The 13,749-nt window shown below is 38.2% G+C and overlaps 2 protein-coding genes across 4 annotated transcripts in view; both read left to right on the forward strand.

Annotated features, from left to right (window-relative positions):
• Window positions 1–522, forward strand: part of LOC122555881 (serine/Arginine-related protein 53-like) — a 30,410-nt gene extending 29,888 nt beyond the window's left edge. For all 3 annotated transcript variants that reach the window (XM_043702118.1, XM_043702115.1, XM_043702117.1), the window contains exon 3: window positions 378–522. In XM_043702118.1, the coding sequence (XP_043558053.1) occupies window positions 378–507 (130 nt within the window). In that variant the 3' untranslated portion in view covers window positions 508–522. The remainder of the gene's footprint in view (window positions 1–377) is intronic.
• The window catches only part of LOC122556362 (serine/Arginine-related protein 53-like), a 434,162-nt gene that overhangs the window by 38,166 nt on the left and 382,247 nt on the right, over window positions 1–13,749 (forward strand). The window lies entirely within an intron of this gene.

The following is a 13,749-nucleotide window of genomic DNA, read 5'->3' on the forward strand; positions in this document are numbered from 1 at the left end:
TATGCAAGACGCTTATATCATCAATGATTAAAATTCACATATGTTCAATTTGCTTGTACCTTGAATTGTCAGTGCTTTGGTTCAAGTTGGACCTTGTGTTGATATATACCAAGAAAAGAACAAAGCTATTAGTTTTTTCCATTGAATTATTGGCTAGTATCTGTAGTACTTCCTTTGAATAGAATATGCCATTCATTTGTTCTTATCAAAATAGAATCCCATCAGTTGTCACAGAGGTTTGCACATGATGAACTGTGGAACTGATTCTTGCAATGGTTTCTAACTGAAGACCTTTTTAAAATCTAAATTAAGCTAAGGCTTTCAGAGATTACATAATTATAGATTGTAATATGCACTAGTATATATTATATCTTCAGACATAGACGGCGGTCTAGCAGCAGTTCATCATATGAGGTCCGAAAAAAGCGAAGCAGATCACGGGATCGAGGGAAATCGTACAGATCACGGCGGTCTAGATCAAGAAGCAAGAACAGAAGGTATGGATAAATTATAATTTCTATATTGCAAAGAACATCAATCTTCAGTTAATCTTCAGTTTCAAAGACTCATGGCTGTGTAGCATCTAGAAAGCAATCTGTGCATTGCAATTACAAATCAACTTCCTCAAGTTACTGCATGGGTGCAGCTGTAGTGCATTTCAACAAATTGACAATTCATTTCCAAAAACAAAATGAAGGATCTGTTTGCTGGTGTAGGTGGTTGAAAGCATGGTAGGATTTTTTACAAAGTAGAAGCATGATAAACATAGGTAAAGGAACAGCTAAGCATGCCAATAAGATTAGACTTTAAAGGAGGAAACAGGCCCAACAAGTCCATACCGATCCTCCGAAGGGTAATCCACATAGACCTAGTCCCCTACTCTATTACCTGACATTTACCTCTGACTAATGCATATAACACTATGGGCAATTTAGCATGGCCAATTCACCTGACATGCACATCTTTGGATAAGGGCAGAACAGTTTTGATTGGAGACGACTGGAAAAGTTAGATTTTGAAGTAATCTTTGTATTCAATCACTATCTATCCTCTCAAGTTCTCTTAACAATTTTGTATGTTTCAATAAGGTTGCCTATCATTTTCCCAAACTCCAATGAGTACATACCCAACAATCTCAACCTGTCCTCAGAAGAAAATCCCTCCATACCTGGAAGCAACCTACTAAACCTTCTCTGGATTTCCTCTAATGCCATTGCATCTTCCCTTAGATAAAGAGATCAAAACTGTTCGCAATATTCCAACTGTGGTCTGAATGTGTCTTGCATAGTTTTAGTAAAATATCCCTATTTTTGTATCCATTCCCTTTGAATGGACACCATACAATGGACTGCGTGCATTGAGGATTGGATATTTGCATTGCTACTCTGTAAGCCACTGTTGGGTGATGCCATGGGGTTGTAGGAAAAGGAAGAACTATCAAGGAAGCATTTAACTTGTTTTGAGCCAATGGCAGAGATAAGCAGTTACAATGAAGAAATGTCCATTAGGGTAGAGTGCTGGAACAGAAGATGTTGGAAGGTCTTCATAGTTGGATGGGGCGAGCAGAGGAAAACAAGACAAAGAAAAATTGAACAATTGTAGCTTATATGCACGTCTGGGGGAACACATGGAGTCTGAGGGTATACGTTCAGAGCAAGCATTCAATAAAAATACTGATCTTAGAGTAAAGCTCCTGTCTTTAATATTATGAAAAAGCTTGGTTCCTGATTGATGTGGTAATACTGATTCTAGTCCTCAAATGAAATTGGAATTTTAGACCTGAAAAACTAAGGTTAGAAACAAACCAGAAGTGGGATGCATGTCCATGTCTCTTCACCAAGGCATTACAGCAACTATATTAAGGTTTCCACCTTCAGTAACAGAGTCTGATTAAATAAATTTTAATTTTACGGGAGCTGAGCTATCCACACAGCCCTATTTTATGGCAACATTGGTTGCTGTTTTACCCACTCTTTCTCAGAGAACAGTGAAATCAGTCACGCAACACTAGTTGCTGTTCTGTTTGGAACTGTCAATTTAGGCACTAACTGGCAATCAAACTGTACAGCTTACTGGTCTTTCTGGCTAATGTAAAGAGAGATGCATTCACATTCTACTTTACTTCAAAGTTTTTAATTAGAGGAATATTGTCAAATTGATCCTCTTTGAATAATTATTAATGTGATGAAAATTAATGAAGAACTGGTTTTCCTACTGAGCCTGTACTCTTATGGAACTGAACTGAGATTATCTAAATTTCTTTCACACAGGTTTTTTAAAAAAATCTTAAAATTAATAGCTGGAAATTTGAAATAAAAACTCAAATGTTATCAAGAATTTTCATCAAAACTTGAAATGTTGTGTTAGCAATCCTCATTATGGGCTGGGTTTTGATGAAGGGAGCAACAGGTGCAAGTTAGAATTTTTCAAATTTAGTGACCTGTAGCCAAACTCACATGAAAAACTACAAACAGTTTAAAAACTGTCGATTTAAAAAATTGCCTGAATGAGGCAGTGGAAAAACCCTCAAAAACCGTTGAGTAAGAAGATTGTTAAGTGTAAATGTGGCAAGCACAAGAAAAATATCCCATTAAGTCATCTCAAGATTGAAGTGAAAGGAGGTGGCAAGCACAGACAAAAAAGTTGCTACATTACAGTTCAGACCAGAGTCCCTAGAAGAACCTCCAATGATATGTGCTTTTAAGAAGCGTTTTCTCTGTTATTTTCCCTTGAAGAGGGATGTTATGAACCTGGTGACAAGGTGTCTGCTCCATGGAAAACAGAGTAAATAACTTTGGCTTTTTGAAAACTTAGACAAAACAAATACAGGACATTGGTTAGGCCACTGCTGGAATATTGCGTGCAATTCTGGTCTCCTTCCTATTGGAAAGATGTTATGAAACTTGAAAGGGTTCAGAAGAGATTTACAAGGCTATTGACAGGGTTGGAGGATTTGAGCTATAGGGAGAGGCTGAACAGGCTGGGGCTATTTTCCCTGGAGCGTCGGAGGCTGAGGGGTGACCTTATAGAGGTTTACAAAATCATGAGGGGCATGAATAGGATAAATAGGCAAAGTCTTTTCCCTGGGGTCGGGGAGTCCAGAACTAGAGGGCATAGGTTTAGGGTGAGCTTTAAACCTGAGTGGATGGAGTCCGACTCTCACACTCCCAGGGTTTTAGTTTGGCTTTCAGTTGTTGAAGTTGGGGTTTTGGAGTTGAAGCTGCTTGATACTGCTGTCTCTCTGCTGCTGCAAAAGCTTGAGTTCTCTCTCTGCTGTGAGATTCATTCTTTCAGTATGTTGCTCTCCTGGACAGGAGGAGATAGCAGCATGTGAGGGAAATCTGTTTTGCTGAATTTGCCTATTCCAAGGCTGTGCTTATGGAATGCTGCTATATTGGAACAATTGATAAGTAGTAGTTACATAGTAAATAATTTAAAATATTTCAGTAGACTTAAAGTTAGGTCAATTCTTTTTTCTTTGGTATTCTAACTGTGGTGTAAGAATAAAGTGTGTTTAGCTTAAAGCCTGGTAGTTTAACCAATCAAATTGCATCTGGGATGCAGCGCCTTACATTTGCCTCTAAATAAGAGAGATGTTAGGATCGAGGCTAGTTTTGAGGGGGGTTTGTCTGGTCCATAACAAATAAGTGTATTTGGTTGGGATCAAAATCTCTAATTCCTGATTGGATTTGGGATTATTGGACTCAAAGACATTGAGTGGTGTGTGTTGGTGTTCTCTTTGTGGGTGTTGCATTTGGTTGGTTTAAATAGGTTGTGCCTTGTGTAATAATGGCCCACCGGTGGCGAAGAATTTACTGGGTGTTGACGAAGTCACTTGTGGTGGTGTATAGAAGGTGAATAAGGTAAAGCTTTCGGAATAGGTGGACATGCTGAAGTTGAGGTTGCCTGTGCCCATGAGGAAAGGAGAGATAATTGCAGCAATAGCTCAGCATTTACAATCAACAGAAATGCAATCAGAATAATTGGAAATGGCTAAAATTCAATTACAAATAAAAAACAGTTTTGAGTTGCAATTGAAAGCAGAATAAAAAGGAGAAAAAAGAATAACCCTAGTAAAAGAAAGGGATAAAGAGAGAACTTTTGAACTTCAGAAGTTGGAACTGAAAAATGAAAGTTGACTAAAAATATTGGTGGTAGAACAAAAGGTAAGTGTAGTGATGAGGGCAGTGATGAAGAGCCAATCTATGGTAGCCAAAGGTTTGGTGGATGTCTATTTAACTTTGTCCAGGCATTGCCTAGGTTCAAAGAGAAAGATCTGTTAGGTATTTCTCCTGCAGGTCGAATATTCAGTGAAAGAAATACTCCACCATTGAGAAAGAGACCTTGACTTTGGTGTTAGCAGCAACATTTTTACATTTGTGATGCCAATAATGGATCAGAAACAATTGTACATACTTATCATAACCAATTAACATTTTTGGAGAAATTTAAGAAACACCAGACTGTTTAGATGGCGTGTATTGTTTCCACCATTCAATTTGATAATGATACATATGGCAGGGTGAGAAAACGTAATTTCTGATGCATTGTCACGATTTTGATGGAAGACTGAGGTGTTGGCTGGCAGAAGGAATGGATTGATATGGAATGTAGTATTGAATGTTTGCATGGATAGGTTTGATGTAATATATGTAATGTAGTATACTAATAATGTGAGAGTAAGTTCTTTGCAAATAAAGCCATCTTTATATAATGTCAGGGTTGGATGTTTTGAGCTATAAAGAGAGGTTGAGTAGGCTGGGGCTGTTTTCTCTGGAGTGTTGGAGGCTGAGGGGTGACCTTAGAGGTTTATAAAATCGTGAGGGGCATTGATAGGGTAAATCAACAAGATCTTTTTCCTGGTGTGAGGGAGTTCAGAACCAGAAGACATAGATTTATGGCGAGATGGAAAAAATTTAAAAGGGATCTAAGGGACAATGTTTTCATGCAGATAGTGGTGCATGTATGGAATGAGGTGCCAGAGATAATAGTGGAGGGTGGTACAATTGCAACATTTAAAAAGGCATTTGGATGGGTATATGAATAGGAAAGGGTTACAGGGATATGGGACAAGCACTGGCAAATGGGACTAGGTTAGTTTAGGATATCTGGTCAGCATAGACAAGTTGGACTGAGGGTGTGTTTCCATGCTGTACTTCTCTATGACTGTATAATGGTTCATTTCTTTTAAAAGGGGAGGTGTGATGATATGTGCCTTTAAAGAGGCTTTTGTTCTGTCCTGTTTCTTTAAACCTGGTGCAAAGATGTCCACTCCATGGAAAGCAAACTAAATAACTGAGTTTTAAAAAAATTAGACAAAAGACATATGAGTGGGTGGAGTCAGGCCCACTTTGCTTTCAGTTAGTAAAGTTGAGGTTTTGTAGTTGAAGCTGCTTGACACAGCTCTGTCTTTCTGCTGCTGCTGCAAAATCTTGAGTTCTCTATCTGCTGCACAGTTCATTCTTTTAGTATGTTCTCCTGGACTCGAGGAGACAGGTTGTGAGGGAAATCTGATTTGCTGAATTTGCCTCTGCCAAGGGAGTGTTTATTGAGTGCTACTATATTGGAACAGTTGAGTTGTGGTTAAACAATATATTACTTTAACTATTTCAATAAAGTTACGCCATGTTTTGACTTTTTTTGTTTGTATTTCAAGTATAATACAAGAACAACTGTGTTTTGTGTAAAACCTAGTAGTTTGGAGTTAAAAATCACACAACACCAGGTTATAGTCCAACAGGTTTAATTGGAAGCATTGGCTTTCGGAGCGGCGCTCCTTCATCAGGTGGTTGTCCAACTTTGTACACCCCAGTCCAACACCGGCATCTCCAAATCATGACAAGTAGTTTGACCAATTAAATTACATCTGAATGTCATGCTTTATGCTTATTTCTAAATAAGATTAAAGTTAGGAACTAGGCTATCTCCTTGATACGTTTTGAAGTGTTTGGTCTAGATTAATTCTAAGTTAAGTTTGACTGGAACAATGTGGAAATCTGCCGGAAGGAAGACCAGATTGGAAGTGGGAGGGAGAATTGAAATGGTTTGGTATTATGCATGCTGGGATCAAAATGCTCATTCCTGTTGAGAAGGCAACATTGTGAGTAGCTTTTGAAGTAAACTGGATTGCAAGAATTAGAAACCACTTGCAATGTACCATTGAAAGAATGCTTGAAGCATTGTAGGATGTCAGATGTAACAAAAGAAGAGACAGCATGTCCTGAAAGGAATCGTTACTTGCGAAATTGGAGTGAAATGTATTTAGTAATGAGGCTACCTTGTTGGTAGAACAAATGATCGAAGATTTTCAAAGTGGGGATGCTTGTGGTTTTGAAATTGAGAACAAGGGGGATCTTGTGCTAGTAACATGAGAAAAGAAACTACAGGAGACCATTTAGTGCCTTCAGCCTGCTCCCCCATTTAATATGATTATATTAATATGACTATGGCTGATCTTCTGATTCAACTTCACTTTCCTCTCTGCATCTATTATCCCTTAATTCTCCGATGGATTAAAATCTATTGATGTGAGTCTTGAACGACAAAGACAGGGCCATGGAAAATCGATCTTTCTGATGTCTCTGTGTAACTTGCTGTTGGCATATACCCAGAAAGTGTTATCTTTATTCACATTGTTTCTATCACTAAGTTACTTCTCATCTCTGCATGGCACTTTTTTTAAGTTGATGGCTTAATTTCCATTGACAACTTGATGCGTGGCGAGGTGCAGCAACAACATTCTGTTGCTGTTCTGTTTTCTTGCTACTGGCGGTCTATATTATGCATAGTCAATATGCAGCCTTATTTAAAAACAACCAGTTTAAAATCTGACAAATTGTGACTGAGTAATAGAACAACTAACTGGATTTATATTGGCCTGTTAATGTTGTGAAATGTCTCCAGGTGCTTCACAGAAATATAATCAGTCAAAAATTGACAGAGAGAAACCAGGACAAAAGTCACAGAGGTCGAGTTTAAGCGCTGCACTAAAGGAAGTGATGTGGAATGCTGTAAAGGTTTCGGGAGGGAACCTGAGCTTAGGGCTTCAACGTCTGAAAACTCTACAAAGGTCTGTGAAGAAAGTATGGAGTGTAGAAGAGACCAAAGTCAGATACACACAGATTTCCTGGTAGTTTGTAGAGCAAGAGAAGATAAGAGATAGAAAGGTGCAAAATCTGAATATGGGGATAAAGATTTTAAAATTGGGGATTTGTTGTACTGGGAGCAAATGTAGCTTTGCAAGTATGGCTAACTGAACTTCAGTTAGAATAGGGAATTTAAAACTATTCGACTAACATATTGTTTAGAGCAAATTGTTAGCAGATGATAACATTTCAGACCAGTTTAGAACAATGGCACCATTTGATGAATAGACAAAAAGTTGGATTTTGTATACCAACTGTTGTAATGCGTACTTAAAGGTGAACAAAGTGACTGAAGACATGATAGTACCAATTTCTTGAGCACCATTGGATGTAAGACTTCCGTGATTCTAAGGAGTCTGATGCAACTAGAGAAATCTGTGGAGAAGACATATCAAAAACAATATGAAGTGTTGGGAAGTTATTTTGCATCAAAGCCACTGATGATTGCAGCAAGTTTCTGATTTTATGAATGGGTACAACATGAAGGAGAGTCCATTGCTCAGTTTGTGATCGCCTGAAAAAGGTTAGTAGAACATTGCAAATTCAGAGTGTTCCTCCAAGATGCCTCGTAGGATTGTTTGGTTAATGTGACCCCCAACATGAAGCCATTCCACAAAAGCTACTAATGAGGAGAGGCCTGGATTTCAAGGCAGTTTTCAAAATTGCTACCTTGATGGAGCTGGCCACTAGTAACTCAACATAGTTGAGTGATGACGCCCAGGTGTATAAAATAGCGGATACTCAGCAGCGTGCAGTACCAACTGTAGAATGCCATTGATGTAGCAAGAGTGCCACAAGGAAGTGACATGTTCAACTCAAAAACCCCTGTACCACAGGTCTATGCGAAGTGGGCCATTTTGCCCAGAATTACCAGGTACAACTCAAACAAGAGAAGGGGTGCCTAAAGGAGACCATTCAGAGACCAGGCGTAAGGTACTTGCTGCCAGGCAGGGAGTCAGTTGGGTCGGAGGGAGAAGCAGAAGGCCCAGAGCCAGCAGAGTTTCAGTTAAACATCATGTCGGCATGGGATGAAGCGGATTGTTTCTGGGTTCTTCCCCAAATTTGCGGTGAAAAATGGAAGTGGATAGGGGTGCAGTGGTCCCTCTGATTTCCAAACAAAATATAGGGAAAAGTTAAAGATATAGTCATTGAAGCGTGCCAAGATTACAATATGGACATACATTGAACAAGTGGTACCATTGAAGGGTTGTGTATTGGTAAAAGTACAGCTGGGACCAGTACCTCTGTATGCAGTGAATGGTGGTGACCCTGCATTATTTGGATGCTCCCAGTTATATTAAAGTTAAATTGGGTTGTGATTAATCAGCTGGCAGACTCAAAGCAAGTTTGCAAGAGATTTTGGACAGGTATAAAAATGTGTTCAAGGGAATCCTCTCATGGCGAGAAATGAAAGGAGCAGAAATTAAACTTTGTTTGAAGTGGGAAACTTGTCCACCAAGTCTGAAGGCAAGTCCAGACATGTATGCCATCTTGCCTAAAGCGGAGGTAAAATTACAACATCTGGTGAACCAGTAACTACCAGTGAATGGGCCATTCCAGGTGTTCCTGTCTTAAAAACGTATGGCGCGGTGAGGCAGGAACATTACCTACAATAAAAAAGGGAAAAATGCTAGTTTATGTCTGATCTGGCAGCCATACATAAACCCTTTCAACGTTGCTGGGAAAAGTCAGATTGGATCCAGGAATGTAAGGAGGCTTACCGAGCGGTATAACAAATTCTAAAAAAGTCAGAAGTTGTGACTCATTTTGACCTGAAGTAGCCACTCCTTGGCCTTCTGGAAGTTGGTGCTGTCCTGATGTACCTCTTGCCAAACTGAGAGAAAAGGCCCAAGGTAACTCACAAAGACGGAGGAGAAGTATGCCCAAGTGGAAAAGCAAGAATTGGACATTATGTTTAGTATTAAGTTCTCCATTTCCTTTACAGCAGGCACTTTGTGCTGCTGACAGACCATGGGCCACTCCCATTTCTGGTTCATGGATGGAAATACCATCAACGGTGGCAGCACATTTTCAGAGATGGGGACTGACTCTGTCAAGCCTTCTCAAATGAGTTTAGATACTGACAGTTGGAGAAGAACGGCAGTGCAGATCCTTTGTGAAGTTTACCAGTCTTCGAAAATACTCCAACTGGATTCTGAAAATTATTACTTTTCCCAAGAGAACACGGTACTGATGTTAGTAAGTCAGGTGCGGAACATGACCATGAATGACCTGGTCTTGAGCCGAGTGGTGGACTTAGACCTGAAAGGAAAGACTTGTCATAGAAACTAGTCAGAATTATGCCCTTCTCTGTCCAGGAGGTGGGTGTTGTCATTATCAATGAATGTTTAAAATGGGGAATGAGAGTTGTTATCCTTCCGCCATTTAAAGGAAAGGTGCTGGAACAAGTGCACCAAGGGCACCCCAACTTGGTGTGAATGAAAGAAATAGCTAGGAGCTACTTCTGGTGGTTGAAAGTGAATTCCCAGATTGAGGAGAAAGCAGGATCATGCAATCGCTTTTGTCACTGCTTTACTCATAAGAATAGCCTCAATCACCATGACAGCAGATTCATGTTGATTTCATGGGACTTGTAGAGGAATGGGTGTTACTAGTATTCGTGAATGCCTACTCCAAGTGGCCTGAGGTGGTAATCATGAAGTCACTATCAGCAGAAGCAATGATAAACCAACAGAATGAAATATTTTGCCACATTCAGGAACTCTGAACAAGTTGTGAGTGACAATGGTCCATAGTTTGTAGTGCAAGAGTTCAAGGAGAAAATCATGTAGTCAGACATGTGAGAATGGCTCCATATCACCCCATGACAAATGGTTAAGAGATTTGTTCAGACCTTGAAGTAGGCCTTAAAGGCTTCACAAGAGGAGGATTGCTAGGACGGTGACTCAAGTTCCTTAGCATGTATAGGAACACACCATGCGACGATCCAGTGCTCGCCAGCGTCCATAATGTTCAACCACCTCCCTGAGAACCATGTTTGACTTACTGCGACCTAAAGAGACTAGAGAGGTGTTAGAGCGAAATCAAGAAGGACAGATAGTCAGAAGGGCAGGAACCTCATGGTCAAGAGTAATTCAAAGGGGAGAGACTATGTTGGCCCAGAGTTTTATATCTGTGTGAAATGGATCCCAGTGATGGTGACAGCTCAGACAGGACCATTGTCATATACGGCACAGACTCGAGGAGACATATAGACCATGTGGTCGCCACATCTCACCAGTGGGAGACATCCTTCAGAATACCGAGCTGGTCCAAATGGGACCAATGGTGTCAGCTAAGTCAAGTGTTTCTGAGCGAGTTGAGCATATTCAGAGATGACAACAGCAATGTCACAGGGCAACAATGGCCAATCAGAGAGGGATGTTTCTGCAAAGTGGCAGGCGTTGCTGGAAGCCTGGGAGACTAAACTTGGAAAGGTTTCTGAGAAGAGGAGATAGTCTTCTCGGAATCGCCATCCCCCAAGAGAGTAATCCTGTCAATGTAGACTACAGAAGTATTGTTTTTTTTTTGTAAATGTTCTTGATGATGTACATCTGTCAGTTACTGTGCTTGTATAATAGTTATAATCGTTAAATAAATATTGTTAAAGGGAGTATTGAAAGAAATGTATGTAGTTGGTTTGATTCTTTTAAGACAGCGGGTCAAGTGACTTGGAATCGTTGCTAGGGGAGGCAGCCGAAACGACTGTGGAGCTGAGAGGATCCACAATAAAGATTGCCCTGCTCAAGTTTACCCTCTCTTAGTGTTCTATTTAAAGTTCCAGTGAACTACAAACAACTCAATTTAATGATGAGAAATTTATTTAGATGTCACAGAATTGGCTGCACATCAGAAAGGGATGGGATAGCTGAATTGTAAATTCATGTGATGATTAAAGTTTATACATCTATGTGGCTTGTATACTTACAAATGTGTGAGATATTTTGGCCAGAATATTGAAAATTGATTGTTTTCTCAACAAATATGCAACACAATATAGGTGTGAATTCAAAACAATTTCTTGATTTAACAAGGAAAAACACAGGACAATTTTGCAATGAAGTTTTGGTTAGTAGCAGTTATCAGAGGGCAGTATGTATTTGTTCAGGAAATACTAATGCAAAGGCTCTCATAAAGTATGTTTAAGTATTCTCCTGAGATTTGCAGGGTGTAAAAGATGCCATGGTATTGATGTTAACATATGCACATGTATTAGCGTGCATGGTGGAGTCACTGTTGCATAGAATATACACATAACTACAGTCACATCATCTACTTTGTAGCTTTTCTGCAGTAGACTGCCAGCATGTGTACCGAGAGACAAAATTTCTTGCACGGATTTAAAGATTTTAGTGACACTGTTCTCTGGTTGTTTTTATACTACTACCTGTATCATAATCATTAGGATGGTGAAAATTAAGTGTTTACGTAAATTTGTTTGAAATTTAATATTTGTATCTTGTGCCTGTGAAGTGTTTAATTTTATTGAACCAACTTTTTCCACTGTCCTATATTTGGTTTTAAGGACCAAATGAGTCTGTGTTATGCCGCACTTGCTCAGAGATGTGTTGCAAAGCTGCTTTTAGAAACACGTGGATTAAGTTACAGAATTAATGGAAAATATTTCTAATGTTTGTTAGCAAATTTCATTTTATAAAATACTTGTGTTGGTAAAATGCAATTCAAGTATGATTTAGTAATCAATTTAAGGTGGCCTTGTTTTTCAAGTGTATGACATGTAAAGCCTAAATTAATCTAATCAGTGTTCTAAGTGGAAAAAAAAATGCGCTAATTAAAAATAGGTTGATTGGTCATCTTTGACCTATAATATTTTTAATCCTAAAATATGATTTAGAAATTAAGGAAAAATACGTAAAAGTATTGGTCTCTGGGTAGTAACAATAGTAACTGCCTATATGATAGCGTAGAGAAATCTTTCAGCATGCCAAAATTTAATAAATCATTCCATTTCCTAATTTGATCATATTAGATGCTGATGTGGAAGAAGGGTTTCAAGTAGCAAGTCCTCATTAATATACATCAGTCTGGGGAATAGAATGTAATACTTATGCAGGGATGTCATAGTTACTGTTTCTTAGTTTACTAAGTGGAACAGGTTGATGTGATATGGGGTGTTATTTGTCACTGTCGTATTAAAATGGTTTGGGTCGAGTTATGGAGTCCAGAAAGACGTCCGCTGATAAATCAAAACTGTATTGAGTGGACAGGAGGTAGTGATTGATATTCTGACAGGATATGAAGAAAGGAATCTTGATATAAGGATGCAAGATATTGAAAATGAGGGGAAAATGGCCTTGGAGTGTGGTATTATTCAGAGGAATGAGAATAATAGCAGTGGTATGAAAATATTGCTGAGAGAAAATTTGGATAGTAATCATTGGGATATTGCATGTTTAGCTGCAGTAGAAGCTGTTAGCAGCGCTTTTCATGTGGAATTTTTGTGAATAACTGAATCACTCCTAATATTTTTGTTCAAGGAATATGAAACGTAGTGCCTTGATAGATTTAATTTGTATTTTGCATATTTTCACATGACACACTTAAAACTGACTGGTTACTTTTTAAATCTCATTTGTGTTTAATATTGAATATTAAACTTGAATTTTCACAAATGTGTGTCAGTGCAGTATTTAAATTGATGAACAGTATTCATATAATGGAATTTAAATTATTCAATGAGACTTTACAAAGAATTGCCTTTCGTAATAGAGCAAATATCAAAGATTTTGTAAACTCGGATTTCTCTTAGGCAATAGTAAATGTTCATTAAGTTTAGGCAATTTACATCCATTAATATCTTGTAAAAGTTGTGACTTTTATTTTTAGCACATGTATAATAACTTGTTTAATAGCAGTACAAATAACAACAGGTTAGATAGAAATAAAAGGGAGAGGAATTTACTTCATTTACATTTTTGGACCAGTTTTTAAAAATAATATTTACTGCATAAGTTTAATTATCTATGTTGGTTTAAGCATTTGGATAAAAGTATTTAACATTTGCAGCTTTTGAAAAGGATGTAAAAGATGCATGAAGTGTCAATATGCTGAATCCCTTGTTTTGTTTTGACCTATTGATTGATGTCTGGTTCTTCATGGTTGCAACATATAATGTGGCAGTTCGTTTGGTCTTGCGAAGTGGACTGACCTATTGCAATTGTCTTCAGACCCTTTCTTTAAAGAGATTGCCACTTTGAGTTATTAATGTATGAATAGCTTTGCTAATCGTGCTTTTGTGACATATATGAATATATATTGATATACACTAGACAGCATTAATGACGCATCTCAGAGTTTAGATATGAAGTGATTTTCATTTAGCTCATTTTTGGTTAGAAGTCTGAATTTCAAACAGATTTGCTTAGTTATATAACATACTTTGAAAATTAAATCTTTCTTGACAATATTTTGGAAAAAAAATGCTTTCTTGAATTAGGGAACACTTTTTCCTATCATTCAAAGATCAATTCATATTGTTGATTAATAGATTTGAAAGAAGAATTAATCGAGCATAAGCTGAGGAATATTGAAGGAAAGACAAGTATACAGTTATTTTTGAGGACAGGGAGATATTTTAGATTTT

This window comes from Chiloscyllium plagiosum, chromosome 13 (assembly GCF_004010195.1).
Source record: "Chiloscyllium plagiosum isolate BGI_BamShark_2017 chromosome 13, ASM401019v2, whole genome shotgun sequence".
NCBI classification, from domain to species: Eukaryota; Metazoa; Chordata; class Chondrichthyes; order Orectolobiformes; family Hemiscylliidae; genus Chiloscyllium; species Chiloscyllium plagiosum.